General features: G+C 47.2%; 1 protein-coding gene across 1 annotated transcript in view; it reads right to left on the bottom strand.

The window, feature by feature from the left end:
* The window catches only part of ABCC5 (ATP binding cassette subfamily C member 5), a 139,483-nt gene that overhangs the window by 5,568 nt on the left and 112,315 nt on the right, over positions 1-21,600 (bottom strand). The window contains exons 18-28 of the mRNA XM_069726983.1: positions 14,379-14,563; positions 14,058-14,204; positions 13,845-13,974; positions 12,919-13,072; positions 11,943-12,071; positions 11,650-11,836; positions 9,351-9,440; positions 7,510-7,699; positions 7,255-7,414; positions 6,897-6,975; positions 5,768-5,881 (exon numbers count right to left, since the gene is read on the bottom strand). Of these exons, the coding sequence (XP_069583084.1) occupies positions 5,768-5,881; positions 6,897-6,975; positions 7,255-7,414; positions 7,510-7,699; positions 9,351-9,440; positions 11,650-11,836; positions 11,943-12,071; positions 12,919-13,072; positions 13,845-13,974; positions 14,058-14,204; positions 14,379-14,563 (1,565 nt within the window). The remainder of the gene's footprint in view (positions 1-5,767; positions 5,882-6,896; positions 6,976-7,254; positions 7,415-7,509; positions 7,700-9,350; positions 9,441-11,649; positions 11,837-11,942; positions 12,072-12,918; positions 13,073-13,844; positions 13,975-14,057; positions 14,205-14,378; positions 14,564-21,600) is intronic.

Below are 21,600 nucleotides of genomic sequence, written 5' to 3'. Positions count from 1 at the left end.
ACAGCCAGCGGGGGTCTACTCCGGCGATTCTTCACCGGCGGCAGCGCTCCCTCTCTTAAATGCGGCGGTTGCCGCGCCGCTCTGCCGGGCAGCGTCTGCGCCGCGGGGATCCTCTCTCCGGTCACCGGCTCCTAATTTAGGCCCCGGCTTTTCCGGGGCCTACTCCGGCGACTCTTTTCCGGCGGCAGCGCTCTCTCTCTTTCATGCGGCGGCTTCAGCGCCGCTCTGCCGGGCAGCGTCTGCGCCCCGGGGGTTCTTTTCAGCGGGCACCGGCTTCTAATTTAGGCCCCGGCTTTTCCCGGGGCCTACTTCCGGTGCCGCGCTCCGCCCACTTCCTTCTCCATCGGGCGGGCTTTTTTCCCGCCCGACATACTGTGCCTGCTCATCGGCGCCCCCCTGTCTGGCTCCGCCCCCTTCCTCCAGGAACAGCGTCTGTGTGTGCTCACCGCTTCTTAGCCGCAGGAGCTCACGCAGCGCGCCCCACACCTTCGCCTCTGCATCCTCCGTGGGCAAAAATCTGCACAGAATCCAGCACTCAGGGCAGGAGTTCTCCTCCGGCAAGTGGGACATCCTCCAGGACGGGTCCGTGAGTAGCTGCACTGCAGACTGACACCCCCCTCTGCCCCAACTGTCCCCTAACCCACTGGCATCTTCAGGGACCTCTCAAAATGTCTACCTCTAAAGGGGGCCGCTCTCGCCCTCCTACTTCTTCTTCTGCCTTAGTCACGTACTTCGCTTGTTCGTCTTGTAACAGCAAACTTCCCTCAGGTCAGTCCTCCCCGCTGTGTCAGTCCTGCAGCAACCCGATTGTTCCCACCGCCCAGGATCCCCCGGCTGTTCCGCCCGAGAGTGATCCCCCCATCCCAGGATGGGCAGCCTCTCTGTCACAATCGGTGGCCGATTTAACACGGGTATCTCAAACCCTGGTGTCCGCGCTGGATCGGTTACCCCTGCAGGCCCCGGCCGTAGCCAGCGGGTCACAGGAACCGCCGCCAGAGCTCTCCTTGATAAGCCACAAAAGGTCCAGACAGGAACGTCGGTCTGAGTCCTCTTCGCGCTCCATCTCGCCGCTCGGCCCTCCCCCGCGGTTGGTGTCCCACCGATCCTCCTCCCCTGAGTCAGGCGAGGCATTATCTGATGCGCCTTCGGAGGATACTTCGGAGCTGGATCCTAACCAAATCGCCACCATGAGTGAGACAGTCCAGAACCTCATTGGGGCAATAAACCAAACATGTGGCATCAAGGATCCCTCTACGGAACCCGCAGATCAGGCGGTTTCGTTTAGACGGGCCAAACCACCTTCAAAATTTTTCGCTCCTCATCCTGAATTCGAGGAAATCGTGTCCAGAGAGAGAGAGAACCCCACTAGGCGTTTTCAGAGGGGGAAACGCCTGGGTGTGTTATATCCTTTTCCTCCAGAACTTTCCGCCAATTGGACGGCCTCTCCCTCGGTGGACCCCCCTGTTTCCAGGCTGTCCACCAACACGGTGCTTCCTCTGTCCGGCGGAGCATCTCTGAAGGATTCTAACGATAGAGTTATAGAATCCTTTGCGAAATCTGCTTTTGAAGCGGCTTCAGCGGCTCTATGTCCAGCTTTTGCTTCCACTTGGGCTTCAAAATCCATCTCAAAATGGGCCAAGGATCTTCGGCGAGGTATCCTGGATGGAGCGCCTCCCGCGCAATTAGCGGAACTTGCCAACCAGATTTCCCACGCTGGTGAATACCTGGTTTCCGCCTCCCTGGATGTCGCGTCTTGTGCGGCTCAAGCTTCCAGCAATGCCGTTGCCATCCGCCGGACCGTTTGGCTCAAGGCCTGGCAGGCGGACTTGTCCTCCAGAAAGTCCCTCACTAGTCTGCCCTTCCAGGGCTCTCGCCTCTTTGGTTCCCAGCTGGACCAAATAATTAAGGACGCCACCGGGGGTACAAGTTCTCTTCTCCCCCAGGCTAAGCCTCGTCGCCCTCCTCCTAGACGACAGTTTCGTTCTTTTCGGCCTTTTCGTCGCTTCGCTGCGCCAAACTCCTTTTCCCAGCAGCAACAGAGGCCACAGGCACGTCAAGAGAAGAAGGCGGTGTCCTTTAGGCCCACTCCGTCCTGGCGTCCGCGTTTCTCCCAGGGTAGATCCTCCAGGCCCAGGACTGGAAGATCCACCTCGGCATGACTCTCGGCAAGACTCCAGCCCAACTCCCAGATTGGGCGGCCGTCTTCTCCTTTTCAGGGACGTCTGGATTTCCGCAGTAGAGGATGCATGGGTCAGGGAAGTTGTATCCTCGGGATACAAAATAGAGTTCGCTTCCCGACCTCGGGATCGTTTCTTCCAATCCCGTCCTCCAAGAGACCCCGCTCTAGTTCCGGGCTTCTTCTCAGCCATCGCTTCTCTGCTCAAGTCCGGGGTAATCGTTCCCGTCCCAGAAAAGGAATGGTACACGGGTTTCTACTCGAACCTCTTTGTGGTACCGAAAAAAGACGGCAAGGTTCGTCCCATTCTGGACCTCAAATTGTTGAACAGGAGGGTTCGCCTGAGACACTTCAGGATGGAATCCCTTCGTTCAGTAATTGCTTCCATGGAGGCTCAGGAATTTCTATGCTCTATAGATATCCAGGACGCCTACCTACATGTTCCAATATTTCCCGGACATCACCGTTTCCTGCGCTTCGCAGTGCAACAAGATCATTTTCAGTTCGTCGCCCTGCCGTTCGGCCTCGCAACCGCGCCAAGGGTGTTCACGAAAATCATGGCGGCGCTGATGGCCATTTTGAGAGTCAGAGGCTTGGTTCTGTTTCCATACCTCGACGACATCCTCATCAAGGCTCCGTCCTTTGCTCAGGCCCACGAAAGCTTGTCCATTGTTCTCGACACCTTATCCCGTTTCGGATGGCTGGTCAACCGGAAGAAGTCCTGCCTTATTCCTTCTCAGCGCATCATCTTTCTGGGCATGCTCTTCGACACCCGTCAGTCCAGAGTCTTCCTTCCCAAGGACAAGAGATCCACCCTTTGTCGGGACATTCTCTTGCTCCAGGGTCCTCGACCTCCCTCCCTCCGATCGGCCATGAAGGTTCTGGGGAGGATGGTAGCTACCTTGGAAGCGATTCCCTTCGCCCAATTCCATTCTCGACCCCTTCAGCAAGCCATTCTGTCTCAGTGGGACAGGTCGGTCTTCTCCCTGGATCGACCGATCAGACTCTCCTTTCGGGTCAAGCGGTCTCTCAACTGGTGGCTGACGTCTCCACTCATCTCCCAGGGCAGGTCCTTCCTTCCGGTTCACTGGCAGGTGGTGACAACGGATGCCAGCCTGATCGGCTGGGGTGCGGTGTTTCGCCACCTGACGGTTCAGGGCCGTTGGTCGCTGCAGGAGTCCGCGCTGCCGATCAACGTCCTCGAAATTCGGGCCATCTTTCTGTCCCTCCGCCATTGGGAAAGGATCCTCAGGGGCCTTCCAGTCCGGATCCAGACGGACAACGCCACGGCTGTGGCATATGTCAACCATCAGGGGGGGACTCGGAGCTCCTTGGCCCTTGCCGAGGTATCCAAGATCCTCCTTTGGGCAGAGGCAACGGTTCCGGTGATATCCGCGGTGCATATCCCCGGCGTAGAAAACTGGGCCGCCGACTTCCTCAGCCGCGAGGGTCTCGCGGCAGGGGAATGGTCCCTGCATCCGGAGGTCTTCCATCAGATTTGTCTTCGATGGGGAACTCCGGATGTGGATCTCACGGCGTCTCGAATCAACAGGAAGGTTCCACAATTCGTCTCCAGGTCACGCGATCCTCTCGCAGTGGGCGTCGATGCTCTGGCCATTCCTTGGTCACAGTTCGAGCTGCCCTATCTGTTCCCACCCCTTCCATTACTTCCCAAACTGTTGAAGAAGATCAAAGCGGAAGGGGTGCCGGTCATCCTGATCGCCCCGGATTGGCCCAGGAGAGCTTGGTTCGCGGAGCTCGTCAACCTTCTCGCGGACGCTCCCTGGTGCCTTCCAGACAGGCCCGATCTGCTGTCCCAGGGTCCGATCTGCCACCCGAATTCTCGGTCGCTCAGTTTAACGGCGTGGCTGTTGAGACCGCGGTTCTAAGAGCGTCCGGCCTTTCGGACCGGGTGATTCACACCATGATTCAGGCTCGGAAGCCTTCGTCTTCCAGGATCTACTACCGCACCTGGAAGGCCTACTTCCGTTGGTGCGAGTCCAACCGCGTGCCGCCTATGGTTTTTTCCCTGCCTTCTCTTTTGGCCTTCCTTCAGGCAGGACTGGATTCGAGCCTGGCTCTTAGTTCCCTGAAGGGTCAGGTCTCTGCGCTTTCCATCCTCTTTCAGAAGACCTTGGCCTCTCGGCCACAGATTAAGACCTTCTTTCAGGGGGTAGCCCACGCCGTCCCGCCGTACAGGGCCCCTGTGGAGGCATGGGACCTAAACCTGGTACTGGACGTTTTGAAGGTTTCTCCCTTTGAACCTCTTAGGGAGATTCCTCTATCAGTTTTATCTTGGAAGGTGGCCTTTCTTGTGGCCATCACGTCCATTCGCCGCGTTTCCGAGCTGGCGGCACTGTCTTGCCGCCCTCCGTTTTTGGTCATTCACCAGGACAAGGTGGTCTTCCGACCTCCACCTTCTTTTCTTCCTAAGGTGGTTTCCACCTTCCACCTCAACGAGGACATCGTTCTACCTTCCTTTTGTCCAGCTCCGACTCATCCTCTGGAGCGATCGTTGAACAAGCTGGACCTAGTCAGGGCAGTGAGGATTTATCTGGATAGAACATCCTCTTTCCGGAAGACGGATTCATTTTTCGTCATTCCTGATGGCACGCGCAGAGGCCAGCCGGCTTCTAAAGCGACTATTGCTCGCTGGATCAGAACGGCAATTTTGGAGGCTTACCGGGTCAAGAACAGAGTGCCCCCTCCTGGGATTAAGGCTCACTCTACCCGGGCAGTCGGCGCCTCCTGGGCGGTGCACCACAGGGCTTCCGCCCTACAGCTTTGCAAAGCGGCAACTTGGTCTTCCATCCACACGTTCGCCAAATTTTACAAGGTCCATACCTACGCATCGGCGGACGCCAGCCTAGGCAGAAGGATCCTGCAGGCGGCAGTGGTGAGTCCTCTGACCTGATGGAAGTCTGTTTTCCCGCCCTAGGGACTGCTTTGGGACGTCCCATGGTTCCTGTGTCCCCCAATGAGAGGCGATAAAGAAAACAGGATTTTTTGGTTGCTTACCGTAAAATCTGTTTCTTGAAGCCTCCATTGGGGGACACAGCTCCCTCCCAATGTTTTCTGTTGTTATCTGTTCTATGACTGTTCTCACGTTACAGTTCTCAAGTTTGTGGTTATGGTTTTTCAACCTTGTTTCATTATCTCCTACTGCTTTCTCACTAACTGAAGAGTATAATGCCAGTCGGTGGGGTGTACACTGCAGAGGAGGAGCTAACTTTTTTATTTGCATAGTGTCAGCCTCCTAGTGGCAGCAGCATACACCCATGGTTCCTGTGTCCCCCAATGGAGGCTTCAAGAAACAGATTTTACGGTAAGCAACCAAAAAATCCTGTTTTATATAGAATAAAAAGAATTACACCAAGCAGCAGATTTTCATCCACAGATATAAATTCATGCAACTTTTCACATGTTTTTCAGATATTTACAGCTTCGATTATAAATTAAAGGCATTGTCAAACACAGATCAGTCCAACAGGTTTTTATTTATTTATTTTTAACGACAATAAAAATAGATATACCTTAATTTGCATAAGCACTGTAACGATAACATTCTGATATACCGAGCAGCTGACTTACCTTACATCTACGTAATAAAGCTCGCGCTATGCACATTAACTGGCGTTCTCCCACTGAGAAATTCTCTCCATTCTCCAAAACTTCAGTTTCAAGCTTGAGAGGTAGTTGGGCAACCTAGCATGAAGAAACCGAGATGTTGTAGAAATGTAATACAATGGTTGCTTCAAAAAATGTGGCTGAATAACAACTTAAAGGGAACCTGTCACCCCCAAAATCGATGGTGAGGTAAGCTCACCGTCATCAGGGGCTTATGTACAGCATTCTGTAATGCTGTAGATAAGCCGCCGATGTTACCTGAAAGAGGAGAAAAAGACGTTAGACTATACTCACCCAGGGGCGGTCCCGCTGCGGTCTAGTCAAATGGGTGTCTCAGGTCCGCTCCGGCGCCTCCCATCTTCATTGCATGACGTTCTCTTCTGGTCTTCTCGTCGCGGCTCCAGCGCAGGTGTACTTTGTCTGCCCTGTTGAGGGCAGAGGTAAGTACTGCAGTGCGCAGGCGCCGGGCCTTGCTGACCTTTCCGGCGCCTGCGCACTGCAGTACTTTCCTCTGCCCTCAACAGGGCAAAGCACGCCTGCGCCTGCGCCGCGGCATGAAGACCAGAAGAGGATGTCATGGGATGAAGATGGGGGCGCCGGAGCGGACCTGAGACACCCATTTGACTAGACCGCAGCGGGACCGCCCCTGGGTGAGTATAGTCTAACGTCTTTTTCTCCTCTTTCAGGTAACATCGGCGGCTTATCTACAGCATTACAGAATGCTGTAGATAAGCCCCTGATGACGGTGAGCTTACCTCACCATCGATTTTGGGGGTGACAGGTTCCCTTTAATTACTTAATGGGAATTGGTCATTGGATTTGTGCTGCTCTATCCACAGGCTGCACGACTCGGACCCGATTTCAGCCACATGTGTTTTTTACTTTCAAACACTATGGTGTTTCAGAGCAAACATAACTTTGAAAGCCGGCCAGGGACTGTGTCTCCTGGCTGACTAGTCCGGCGCTGCCCCCGGCCAGCTTCTCCGCACCCTGCTCTAGCTGGCCGGCAGGTCTCAACAAAGCTACACACAAGAGACACATCTCATTCTAATGATAGATTTCCTTTAAAATGTAAGTGCAGATATAAACTTACACATTCCTTCATGTGCGTCCTTTCCAAGGCATCCCAAATCTGTTCCTCTGAGTATTGGTTAAAAGGATCCAAGTTGGAGCTAGGGATTTAAAGTAATGCATATTAAAATTTTACTACAGAAATTAGAGATCCAGTTTGCAGATAAACATTCTGTAGAAAGTAACTCTTATATATGACGGTTCCACTAGTATATGTTATCTATAGTATCTTTAGTGCCTGCTCCCACTCCTCACAACACCTTGGTACTATGCATCTGCAGCAAAGCTTGGCTAATCACTGACTGCTAGTTCTCCTCAATGCTAGAAGTATTAAACAATGACAAGGTTTATGGGACCTAGATCCTTGTAAATGTGCTTACCGGACAGTGCCACTGAACAAGACAGGCTCCTGGGGAATAATGGATAGCTTGCTGCGCAGATCTGCTAAGCCAATGTCACTAATGTTTACACCATCTATTTTTATGCAGCCATTAGAAAGCTCCACAAGTCGGAAAAGTGCCATGCCGAGAGAGCTCTTTCCTATGGGGCAACATAAGTTTTAATGGTCAAAATGCAATAAGTCATCATGGAAGCACACAATGTAATTCTTCAAGTATGAAACCTATTTCTCTCACCTGACCCAGTCCTTCCCACAATTCCAACCTTCTCTTTTGGCTTGATGGTAAAAGACACTTTCTTCAGTACCAAGGGTAGGTTTTCTCTATATCTCATTCCTGCAGTTTCAAAAATGATCTCTCCCTCTTGGGGCCAATCTGCAGGGGGAGCCTTGTTCTTAATTCTGGCAGGAGCTTCAAGGGCCAATGTCTAAGTAGAAGAAAACAATTGTATAGGAATAATGAGCATCTGAAAATGCTTATTCACACACAATGCTGATCAACCTGATGATCATATAAAGGTCCCACAAAATGCCCATAACAAAAAAACACACAGAATTCTCATAAGATGAAAAAATGGGTCACTTGGTTGGGATGCAAGCTTAGATTTGCTTAGATAAAATAAAAAAACTTAATAAATGTGTCATGTCCTCAAAAGCTTAAACTATATTGTTTACTGCTAATATTTCTCTTATTCCTGAGCACTTTTTTTCTTATATAGTACATAAACACGGCACTCAGTCAATAGGTGAGAGGCTGGTGCTCAAGTAGGGTGTCCAACCCACGAATCAATATATAACAAAGACTTGGCACTCAAATAAGTTATGAAGTGGTAATTTGTTGGTTTTTATTGTACGTCCAGACACAGATTCCACAGATGCTTGTTAAATGTTTTCGGTCCCAATGGACCTTCCTCAGAACAATTCCATTTTATGTGGTGTTGCCGAGTAAAACACCTTACTGAAGTAATGCTGTGGGGCGGTACAATCTGCTGGTGCAAGGGCTCCTAGGCAAACACAGTTTGCTATGGAAGGCTGTGGCCCAAGTTAAGGTCTGAAGAGAAGCAGGGAGAGCGGCGGTACCCCGCCAGGGAGACAGACGCAGTGAGAGACGGTAATTGCGTCTTGTCTCTCTGGCGGGGTACCGCCGCTCTCCCTGCTTCTCTTCAGACCTTAACTTGGGCCACAGCCTTCCATAGCAAACTGTGTTTGCCTAGGAGCCCTTGCACCAGCAGATTATACCGCCCCACAGCATTACTTCAGTAAGGTGTTTTACTCGGCAACACCACATAAAATGGAATTGTTCTGAGGAAGGTCCATTGGGACCGAAAACGTTTAACAAGCATCTGTTGAATTTGTGTCTGGACGGACAATAAAAATCAACAAATTACCACTTCATAACTTATTTGAGTGCCAAGTCTTTGTTATATATACACTTTTTTTCTTAGCACAGAAAGGATTCATAGACCAGTGTCAGTGAGATCTCGTGACACATACAATATATCAGAAACTCACGCTCTATTTTCCCAGCAGCACACTGCGACCAGATCAAGAGGAAAAGGAACAAGACAGCTTGCTTCAGACCCATAGTGGAAGCAGAGAACTTCCAGGAGTCACCGAGGACAGAAGTACTGCAACCCTGCTTGGTTTCCCGAGATAACGTAAATCTCACAAGAGCGATCTGCAGGAGCTGCTGTGACATGGGTCCTTGGACTGTGTCAGAGCAGCTCCGGTTCATGGCCCATTGATACTGGGTGGCTTGGGAAGAACAGTAAAACAAAAATAAAAAGGTGCAGAGGAATTAGGGAATCACCAGCTGTAAAAGATACAGTCAGCTTTAGGTTCTTGAAGACACGACAGGTCCTCTTAACACAATACTGAAAATCTGTTACAGAACACGCAAAAAGTAATTCAGTAAAATAGGTCATCAATATCAGATCGGTGGGGGTCCTGCACACAGTAACCGTTACCACCGGAGCCAATAGCTGATCGGTGGGGGTGTTAGGCCATCACCAATCTGATATTGCGGATAGGTCATCAATATCTAAGTAGTGGACAACCACTTTAAACACTGACGCTTACCTTGATGTAATGACTGATGCGTTCTACTGATGTGAATCGAGCTTCTGTTTCTGATGCAAGTCGGACAGTAAACTGAAATAGTCCTGTCAACTGGAATTTAAAACATAAGAACAATACAGATTAAAACTGATGCATTACAAAACGTTGTAAAATCTTCACAAAAGCACAAAGAAAGATATACTATGACTCTGTAATTCAAAATAGATAGTTGCAATGAGTGTACCCTTCCCCAGATATTTACGTCATCCCCAGAGAATTAAACAAAGAGAGATGCACATTCGCAGCCGCCTCTCTACTCCTGACAGCCTGTGATGTAGCCCTTTTATCAAGACAGATGTGGGCCCCAGAGGTGGGATCTGCATCTTCTAGGCATTTATGTCAAACTAGATGGTGGCCCGATTCTAACGCATCGGGTATTCTAGTATATGCATGTCCACGTACTATATTGCCCAGCTACGTAGTATATTGCCCAACCACGTAGTATATTGCCCAGCCACGTAGTATATTGCCCAGCCACGTAGTATATTGCCCAGCCACGTAGCATATTGCCTAGTTACGTAGTATATTGCCCAGTGACGTAGTATACAGCACAGAGCCACGTAGTATATTGCCCAGCGACGTAGTATATTGCCCAGTTACGTAGTATATTGCCCAGTTACGTAGTATATTGCCCAGCGACGTAGTATACAGCACAGAGCCACGTAGTATATTGCCCAGTCACGTAGTATATTGCCCAGTTACGTAGTATATTGCCCAGTGACGTAGTATACAGCACAGAGCCACGTAGTATATTGCCCAGCGACGTAGTATATTGCCCAGTTACGTAGTATATTGCCCAGTGACGTAGTATACAGCACAGAGCCACGTAGTATATTGCCCAGCCACGTAGTATATTGCCCAGTTACGTAGTATACAGCACAGAGCCACGTAGTATATTGCCCAGTTACGTAGTATATTGCCCAGTGACTTAGTATACAGCACAGAGCCACGTAGTATATTGCACAGCCACGTAGTATATTGGCCAGTCATGTATGCCACAGGTTAAAAAATAAAAAATAAACATATACTCACCTTCCGAGGGAGCCCTTGTAGTCATGTCACCTGTGTGCGGTGCACTCGGCAGCTTCGGGTCTCAGGGTTGGTAGCGCAGGACCTGTGATGACGTCGCGGTCACATGACCCTGACGTCATGGCAGGTCCTTCTCGCGCAGGCCCTGTGATGAGGTCGCGGTCACATGACCATGACGTCATGGCAGGTCCTTGTCGCATACCATCCTTGCCACCGGAACCTGCCGCTTGCATGGAGCAGTTACCGGAGCGTCGCGAGGAGCGGGAAAGGCGGCGGAAGGTAAGTATATGATGATTTTTTATTTTTTTATTTCTGACATTAGATCCTTTTACTATTGACGCTGCATTGGCAGCATCAATAGTAAAAACTTGGTCACACAGGGTTAATAGCGGCGGTAACGGAGTGCGTTACCCGCGGCATAACACGGTCCATTACATCTGGCATTAACCCTGTGTGAGCGGTGACTGCAGGGAGTATGGAGTGGGGGCCGGGCACTGACTGCAAGGGAGTAGGGAGGGACTAATCGGACTGTGGCCGTCGCTGATGGGTCAATCCAATATTGCAGCCAGCATGCAGCCAGCGGGTAAGGAAAGGGTGAATCAAAAACTCCCAAACCCCGCCTCCATGGCTGAAGATTGTTCCCTCCAAATTCAGGTGACAGTGTCCCTTTTAAGGGGTAGTCTGGTCTAAAGCTACAAACTACATAAAGCGACTGCAGACATGCATTCTCCCAGCCACATTTTGACTAGATGGACACAGACTCGCTCAAGGCAAGTGTATTGAGTGATGCCGGAAACCGTCTAATTGGAATGAGGCCTGGCGTATTGCATACTTGCGGACACATGACCACCATTCTAGGTGCCAGAAACCTCCGATAGAATGCAGTGCGTGCAATGGGGATGTGAAGATTCACAAGTCTGCAGTCACAGAGTGACTGCAGACTTTTAGTTGAATACCGGACAACCCCTTTAAACAGGACTATTCAAAGATACAGCTTGGCTGATATGAAATATATCAAATTAAAGCAAAATACTGCAACACAATTGTGATATGTCAGAACAATGGCAAGTGATTGCTCACAAAGTGACATGGGGTGAAATCTGGCATGCAGAGTCCTAAAGCTGAACAAAATAGCCTCTTTTTTTCAAGGTGCCAGCAGAGAATATAAATGGCCTGTCTAGAATGGGGGAATATCACAATACAAATCCAATGAAATAAATCCTTCACTGACCTGTACTGCGTACGACATTGCAAGGCCAGCGTATGCTGGAGAGATTTCCCCATGCATTAACACAATCATGAGGCCAGTAGTAGTGATTAGAGATATACTGATTATATCCAGACGAATGGCTAACCAGCGCATAGCACAGCTAAACAGATAGAAGGGGGCCTGGTTATTGTCCAACAATTCCTGATACCTGAAAAGTAATCACAAAAACATAGGAGAACCAAAGATGGAGTGAGATGAGAAATTACTATAGCCTACCATGAATTTCAACCATTCTTAACCAATGGCACACTGACCTGTGCAGAAACTCATGCCCTCTGTTGTATGCGTGAATGGTAGATAGTCCTTGAATACTTGATGTTATGTGTGACAAGAATGGACTTTGCGTAATGTTATCCAGTCTCTTCAGCTCTCGAATGAACACCCTGTAAAAGATGAATAGTATGTCCGTTACTTACTTTCACTAATAAAATATACAATTGCATAATTTTTCACATCATATTAATAGATGTTTAATCCTCTGATGGCAAATTACTGTTATTGCCTATAGGCATTTCCAAACTATTTTTTATAGTTGTACATTCATTTGGGGTACATATATATATACATATAGACAGTGCAAGAAACACCAGCAGCTATATTCGGCAGTAAGATTATTGTGACGGTCAGAGAGCCAGCAGCTGTGACCGGCGGTAAAAAGTTTACCTTTGGTCACAGGTCTCAACCGACGGGAGCACTATATCACTGCAATTCTGACTAGCTGGCTCTCTTTATGCTCGATGCATGAGCCAGAAGTCTTTTTTAAAATGTAAGTCTATGGTTCCTTATCCTAACGCTCCATAGACTTACACTGTAAAAGCCACCTTCGGGTCATGCAGCGCACATGACCTCGACAATCTGCAGAGCGGTGACATCACTGAGACATTCAGAGCTGGAAACCGGAGAGAGTGGCGGTAGGTGAGCATATTAATATAGTCACACTACACACCATACACACATTTAATGAAGAAAAAAAATTAATAGAAGTGCTTCTTTAAGGCTGTGCCACATGTCTCCATTGACGGAGTCTGGTACCACAAATCATCTTCACTACTACCAATAACAATAAGCTGCAATACCAGACCCCATCCATGGACACATGTGATTCTTGTGCTGGAAAAGAAAAAAAACAATCAGATCCCTCTATTCTAATCCTGGATCAACAGAAACACAATGTACCCATGTAATACGAGCTTATAACAATCCCAGAAATGTCTGCAACATAGCACTTGCCTGGAAACAACATGCAAAATGGTGAACAAGATAATAAGTGGTCCGACTGCCAATAGGAACCATGGGAAGACACCAGATATGACTCCCAGACAAAAGAATACTAGTATGACATTTTGAACAAACATTTCAGCTTGAAAGGGAAGGCGGACATCAACTGCAAAAAATAAAAAAAACATAATGATGAATATTAATTGGTGAACGTATGACAAAGGTGGAGTCAGATCAGCAAAATACCATGTTATAGTTACTGATGAGCGAACATGCTCGGATAAGGTGTTATCTGAGCATGCTCTTGTGCTAACAGAGTATCTTCGGTGTGCTCAAATAATATGTTCAAGTCCCCGCGGTTGCATGTCTTGTGACTGTTTAACAATTGCAACACATGCAGGGATTGCCTGTTTGGTAGACAATCTCTGCATGTGTTGTGGCTGTCGAACAGATGCGAGACATGCAGCCACGGGGACTCCACCATAGCATTCGAGCACACAGAAGATACTCTCTTAGCACAAGAGCATGCTCAGATAACACCTTATCCGAGCACGCTCGACAATTACTAGTTATAGTTCATAAAGGAGTATTATAAAAACATCTTAAAGGTTTTAGTCAAAGTAAAATGTGACAAACACAAACAGTTTGATCAGAATTTGCTATCAGAACCACATGTGTTGCCCACTACTGACAATTGCTTTTTGTTTGTGGTGTTTTTGAAGATTTCTTTTTTTTTTTTTTTTTTTTTTATTAAAGCCACAACATGCTCTGGCTGTAGCTTTTTTTCTAGTATCTACCCATAGGCTCCTGTACAGGACGTGAAAAAATAAAATAAAAACCACTTTAAAATCCTAGAAAATATTTCAAAATGTTGACAAAAATTGTGTGTGAATGAAACCAATAGGTTACAACCAGTCAAACAGTACAAGAGAACTCGCCTTCATCCATGTCTTTAGAAAACCTGTTAAGAATTCGACCTGTAGGAGTAGTGTCAAAGAACTTCATTGGGCTCCGGAGAATGCGTCTAAAAAGTTCGTCATGAAGTTTAGAAGAAGCTCGGAGAGTTCCCTGAAACAAATTAAAGGAGGGAATATTAGTAATCCAAGCAGAGCAGTCAGTAGACCAACCAAAGCTAACCGAAAATTCATTACCTTGACAAAGACAACGCCACGCACTGCTTTCAGGATGAGCATGACAACCATGGACAGAGCATAGATGCCGGTGTAGTAGAGCATATGAGGATTGTCCTTCATGCTGCTACTGATCACAGTTTCATTGTTTAACAGGACAGACGTGTTCTGTAAGAATACACAAAAGATGTCCAAATCACTTTCTACAGCAGAAAAACGACTTGGAAAACACATTGCATGGTATCTCTCTCAATCCATAGGACTATTCCATCCCGGATATTAAGTGTGTTTACAGTGGATACTGGATTTCACATCACATTTAACATGAAATGAGGATCTTACCCCGCTTCCTTGCTTAATCCAATAACTGAGCCACCAATTGCTGAATGCTGTGCTTCCAACATTGAGCACAAACAAGGCCATGATGACGAAAAATGCAAAAGGACCTCCGGCTGCCTGGATATAGACTCCATAAACTGACCACGGCACTGATCCTTTGCCTTTCTCCTCCATCTGCATAAGCTGGCCTGTGAATTACAGTAGGATTGTTTTTAAACAAATCCTAATAATTCTTATCAGCATAAGCATATTATTACACCAATTAACACATATTGTTAATTTCACAAACATTGTGGATTGTGTTTGTAGGTTTAATAGTTCCAGTGCATGCACAAATAAGAAAATAATAAATGCCAATTTTATTTAGATAATACTGTACATGAAATTAAGAACAGTAAGGAAAATATCCACAGGTGAATTAAAAAAATGCAAGGGTTGGAGGTAGGACTGTAAAGATGAATAAACACAAATGGACACACCATGTAAATAATGAACCAATATAGCATAAACTATTAAGAAATGTATGATTAGGGATGGACGGAAGTCTCCACAAATATTGAAACAAATAGTATAAAGGATATTTTTTTGTAAATATTGTAGGGAGTAAAAAACAACAGTCCAGACCAAAATAAATTGCTGCCAATATAAGTACAGTAAAAACATTTAGATGTATGATCAGCTAGTTCCTATTATTATATTAGAATAAATACAAGCATCTACATATATTAATAGTCAACATTTAATATAAAATAGGAGCACTATTAAATAATGTGCCAGTAGAATTTTATACAACTACATAATTAAATCAATGCATATAAATAGAAAAAATAGGGATTTTTGTGTACTCACCGTAAAATCCTTTTCTCCGAGCCAATCATTGGGGAACACAGACCGTGGGTGTATGCTGCTGCCACTAGGAGGCTGACAACTAAGGCCTCTTTCACACTTACGTCGTGAGGCCACCATCGCAATGCGTCGTTTTGGAGAAAAAACGCATCCTGCAAAGTTGCCCGCAGGATGCATTTTTTCCCCATAGACTTACATTAGCGACGCATTGCGACGTATGGCCATACGTCGCATGCGTCGTCCACTGGATGCGTCGGGTTTTGACGGCCCGTCATATCGAAAAAACGTTCAAGGGAACGTTTTTTCGTACGTCGCATCCAGTGGATTTTTCTGCGCATGTGTGGCCGGCCCGCCCGGAAATCTCGCCGGGACTTTACATTGGGCAGCGGACGCATTTAAACACTGCGTCCGCTGCCCACGTCACTGAAAATTTGTCACACTTCCGTCGGTACGTCGCGCCGACCCCGTACCAACGGAAGTGTGAAAGAAAACTAAGTGATACAAAGAAAGTTAGCTCCTCCCCTGCAGTATACACCCTCCTGCTGGCTCTCAGGTAACCAGTTCGGTGCAAAAGCAGTAGGAGATCAACAACAACATATGAGCATATAGGATATCACATGATATATATATGAGAGTATAGCATGTCAAATTATAAAACAAGCACAAGCTAATAATAGGGTGGGAGCTGTGTCCCCCAATGATTGGCTCGGAGAAAAGGATTTAATGGTGAGTACACAAAAATTCCTATTTCTCCTACGCCTCATTGGATGACAGACCGTGGGACGTCCCAAAGCAGTCCCTGGGTGGGGGCAACATCAGATCAGGCCCGCTGTAACCGCTACTTACAAGTGCGACACCGCGGCCTGCAGAGTCCGCCTGCCCAGACTCACGTCTGTGAAAGCACACTGCAGCGCTAGAACATACAAACTTGAAATACAAAATTTGAACTGCATTACTGCACTAGAAATATGAAAAATGAGAGCGTTTAGCGCATAAAAATGGCCAATTTTATGTGTACCTGGTAGCCACTTTACGGCATCTCTCTTATACCAGGTCCTACGCTTGCCTTACCTCGCTGAGAATAAACATCTACATCTGAATGTGTACATGTGAAACCTCTTCCTAGACTAAAATTCTCTCTCTCTATGGAGGGGTATTGGACCTGCTGTAATTAAAACACCTGTGGCTAGAAGGCGGAGTGCACGATCAGAAGGCTAGAGAATACATTTCAAAAACCTGACCTGCACATCCAAACATAGACTAAGTGTGAACAGGTGCTGAACCTAGAGTCGCCAACTCGTATATAGTTAAATAAATAAGGCAGCACACTGCAGCGCTAGAACATACAAACTTGAAATACGAAATTTGAACTGCATTACTGCACTAGAAATATGAAAAATGAGAGCGTTTAGCGCATAAAAATGGCCAATTTTATGTGTACCTGGTAGCCACTTTACGGCATCTCTCTTATACCAGGTCCTACGCTTGCCTTACCTCGCTGAGAATAAACATCTACATCTGAATGGGTACATGTGAAACCTCTTCCTAGACTAAAATTCTCTCTCTCTATGGAGGGGTATTGGACCTGCTGTAATTAAAACACCTGTGGCTAGAAGGTGGAGTGCACGATCAGAAGGCTAGAGAATACATTTCAAAAACCTGACCTGCACATCCAAACATAGACTAAGTGTGAACAGGTGCTGAACCTAGAGTCGCCAACTCGTATATAGTTAAATAAACAAGGCAGCACACTGCAGCGCTAGAACATACAAACTTGAAATACGAAATTTGAACTGCATTACTGCACTAGAAATATTTCACACTTAGTCTATGTTTGGATGTGCAGGTCAGGTTTTTGAAATGTATTCTCTAGCCTTCTGATCGTGCACTCCGCCTTCTAGCCACAGGTGTTTTAATTACAGCAGGTCCAATACCCCTCCATAGAGAGAGAGAATTTTAGTCTAGGAAGAGGTTTCACATGTACCCATTCAGATGTAGATGTTTATTCTCAGCGAGGTAAGGCAAGCGTAGGACCTGGTATAAGAGAGATGCCGTAAAGTGGCTACCAGGTACACATAAAATTGGCCATTTTTATGCGCTAAACGCTCTCATTTTTCATATTTCTAGTGCAGTAATGCAGTTCAAATTTCGTATTTCAAGTTTGTATGTTCTAGCGCTGCAGTGTGCTGCCTTATTTATTTAACTATATACGAGTTGGCGACTCTAGGTTCAGCACCTGTTCACACTTAGTCTATGTTTGGATGTGCAGGTCAGGTTTTTGAAATGTATCACGTCTGTGAAAGTCTGGGGATTATAGTGCTTCAAGAATGCATGCCAACTCGACGAACCCGCAAGCTTGCAGTAGTGCTGTACCAACTCCTGGTGCCTAGAATCCAAGAGACCTCAATAGACAGGGAGATAGGCTGACATCTAACACGGAAGGATTCCTGGATGGTGTAACAAATCCACAAAGCTAACATGGCCGATGAAACGGCTAAACCCTTCCTGTAATCGTCAGGAAGCAGTCCTCTTACAGTGAGGTAGCCCAAATAAAGTGTCCAACCTTCGGAAGGATGCCATCCTCGAGACGTACCTACTCAGAGCACTCACCACATCCAGAATATGGGGAACCCATTCCGTTATGTGGACCGGTGCCGCAAGAGATGAGGGAAGAACGATGCCCTCACAACTGTGGGAATACAATACCACCTTGGTGTGGTGAAATATGTGTATGTGTATATATATATATATATATATATATATGTGTGTGTGTGTGTGTGTGTGTGTGTGTGTGTGTGTGTGTGTGTGTGTGTGTGTGTGTGTATGTGTGTAGGGACATATGTCTAGGGTTATACGTGTGATAGTGATAATGTAACATCTGTCCTGAAGGCAAGTCGCACCTAGGTGTTTAATAGGTACCTCCTTGGGACTAGTAGAAATTCTGTCTCCATGTCTCACCAGGGGGTCTAGCTAGGGCTGTGAGGAAAAGCAACATTTGGAACCTTCTAGGTCTTGGAGGGGAGATGCTAATTGTGGCTGGAGGGCTAGCTATCCCTGGGAACCACCTCACAAGTGTCTCCAGAGGAAAATAATATATATTCATTAGTAGAGCGGCCGTGGCCCAATCAAACAGACCGCAATTATGATATTAACCTGGGAGGCCGGTCTAGAAACCTGACCTCAGACCAAAGTTATAAATTTGGGCTGCAGACAGAGAATTGTGTTCACATGTGAGGGCAGCCTGAGAAGCTGATGTGTTCCACCAACTCCATTCACCCCACTCAGGGAGCAGAAAGCAAACTACCAGTTAGATGATTTCTGTAAGTTTTCTCCTGTTTATTTTAACGCTGTTTTGATAAGTTTTGTCTTTTTATTATCATATTTTTATACCTTTTTCTTATTGTAAGCATTGAACTTTTTGCTATTAAAGTATAAAACTTTAACAAGCTGAACTTTGAATGTTCTAAAAGAATCCATAGCCTAAAGGTGTGTGAGCCTTATGAGTGATAGACATATTTTTATTAGTATTATTGTTAGTTCCGGGACTCATCGCCCGTGTATTCGATGAGTGGTGGCAGCATGTATGAGTGGGTGTGTGGCCTGGGTCGGTGTGTAATTTATGCTCCCATTACAGCATAGGACAGAGGTTGAATCCTGGACTGAGAGTGGGGAGATAGATTAACCCTTACAGGCACAACCCCAAGTCACGTGTGAGAGCAGGCACGTGACGAATAAGTGACACCACGGAGAAGGGATCCGTGACACTTGGTAACAAGGGATGGGGATTGCCTGTAGACAACCGTGCCTTGATGGTAATAAGGGAAAAAGGTCTGAAAGAACAGAGCGGCTAGCTCCGAAGACTCATCAGGATGAGGAGATCGCAGAGAAAAAAGGGCGATGTTCCCTAATAGTAAAGTCTGTCCGGATCAAAAGGAGTCTACTGTAAGACTCCCAGGATCATTAAGGTCCCAAAGATCTAACAGTATGCAATAGGGAAGAACCACATGTGAAGACTCCCTGCGAGGGAGTCCATATTTGCAGTTTTGTTGCAATAAGACTAATTCAGCAAACGAGAAATAACCTGACATGGTCAGTGCGGATCTCCCAGGATCACTGGGGCCCTTCCTGCTTCCGAAAAGATCTCGGAAGTAGTGGAAGAGGGGTGAAGGAAACTGGTACCATGGAAGAACCAGAGCATGCACTGAGATGGCTTTTGGACCTGGAGGCCGAAACATGAACTTAAGAGTACATTGGTGTTCAGTCTGGATGCCATCTGACTCACATCTGGAGTGCTCCAGAGAAGTCGGATGTGATGGAAGACTTCTGGGTGAAGTTCCCACTCACATGAGGCGGGACCCTGCCAGCGTCCACCGCCCAGAGTTCTACACCTGAAATGTGTAGTGCAGAGATCACCAAATGATAGATCGTGGCCAAACAGAGAATGTGAGGTACCTCGACAATGACGCCTAACCGTGGGTACCTGCTAGATGATTTACGTATGGCACAGACGTGGGATTGTCCGATTGAATCAGATGGGGTGACCCGCCAGAAGGCAGTGGACCTGCTGTAGAACTAGCTGTACCATTCGGATCCTCAGAACAATGATCAGGAGGAGAGGACTGGCATCGGTAGTCACTAATAACCGGGAGAAAGGATCTTCCTTGGATGAGGAAGGAGCTCAGAGACTACCCTCTGAAAGCCTGATTGACCTGCAGAAAACGAGATGAGCGAAGGAAACCACTTCCATTGTCGTCACCATTTTTTCTCATAACACTTCTAGCAAATCGAATGGAATGATGGGATGAGTGAATGAGTGCGCGAGCTCCCTGTTGAAGGGCCATGGCCTTGTCTCAAGGGAGAATCACCAAACTTCTGGAATATTCCAGGATCATCCTCACAAAGGATATCTGCTGGGCTGGAAATGAGGAAAAAACTTGTCTAAGTTTAACTGCCAGCCCAGGAGAGAGAGGATATAGTAAGAAATATAGACGACTCAGCGCAGGGCTGGAAGAGCGGCTAGAAAGTCGACCAGATAGGGCAGGACGACAACGTCTCTAGGGTGCAAGAGGAACATGACAGCCTCATAACTCTTGCGAACACTCTGGGTGTGGTAGCAAGGCCGAAGGACAAGGTCGTGATTTGAAAATGCTGTTCGCGAAAGGGAAAGCGAAGGAATTTTGAAGAGGGAAAAACATAGGAATATTAAGGTAAGCATCCCGAATGTCGGTGGATGCCAGAAACTCCCCCTTTTTCCGTTGAAGTAATGGCTGAGTAGGGGAACTCCATCCGAAGAAGGGGGACCTTGTCAAGCTTGGTAGAAGTTTGAGGTTCAGGGTCAGTCTTACTTTTCAGTCCCCATTTTGAAGCCAAGATCTCTTAGATCTAGACTGTCCTGGACAACTGATCCACTGCTGGTTGGGTCTATAGGAAATCAAAATAGTCAAGGTCTCTGACCAAGAGACTATTGCTCTAGCAACACATGCGGCGGCTAAGGGAGGGTAGAGCGCTGAACTGGAAGCCGCAAGACGGAACAAACTAGATTTGCTATATGACAGTCGGTTGTATTTTTAATTGATGATCCATCGGGTAGGGATACTGGTAGGTATACCACAGGAGATTCTACCCGGTTAATATGCCAAGTGGCAGAATGCGTGGCTGCATGCCGAAGGAGGAAAAACCGTCTCTTACTATCGCCGCTCTCTTTTGACTGTGCGGAGTTAAAATGATGAACCCTCAATCCACCATCCTCTTAACAGGGAAGTGGAAAGGGATCGTCCGCCTTCTTGCATCATCTGCTAAATAGTGGAGATGCAGAGGGGGTGTTCGAACGCCAAAAAAAAGGAGCCTCTGTACATCCACAGCGTTAAGGTCCCTGGGTGGACAGGGCTGGTTGTCCGGCATTATTCCTGGCTGTAGAAGAGGATACATGGAGGTAACAATCCATGTGCTCGTCTACTGCTGGTGTGGGGAGATCGGTGTCCTTTAAAAGGACCCGTCACCCTTAAGAATCAGATCAGGCATGGCTTCTCACGTCTTAGGTGGGAATACGTGGAGGGAACACCCCGCGTGTTTGCATATTGGCTGAAAAAGGATACTGCGCTTGCAGAGGTTTCTGTCCAGAGGATTGCTTATCTGGATGCTTCCTGTCCGGGTGAATGGCAGATGCGAGGGAGTTTAGTTTCCTCATGAGGGACACTGCGTGATCTAGAGTAAAACCCGAAGTCCTCGTCAATCTACAGAGATTGGTTAATGATATAAATAGGTGAATCCATCCTTTTCTGAAGCTCTGGCGAGTCCAGATCCAAGGCAATATCCGATCCATATTCAGACTTGTTCTCAGCAAATCATTGGTGAGGGATCAGGAAATGAAACCTCCGTT

The sequence above is a fragment of the Ranitomeya imitator genome, chromosome 5 (assembly GCF_032444005.1).
Source record: "Ranitomeya imitator isolate aRanImi1 chromosome 5, aRanImi1.pri, whole genome shotgun sequence".
Taxonomy (NCBI): Eukaryota; Metazoa; Chordata; class Amphibia; order Anura; family Dendrobatidae; genus Ranitomeya; species Ranitomeya imitator.
This window is presented reverse-complemented; position numbering and strand designations above follow the sequence as displayed.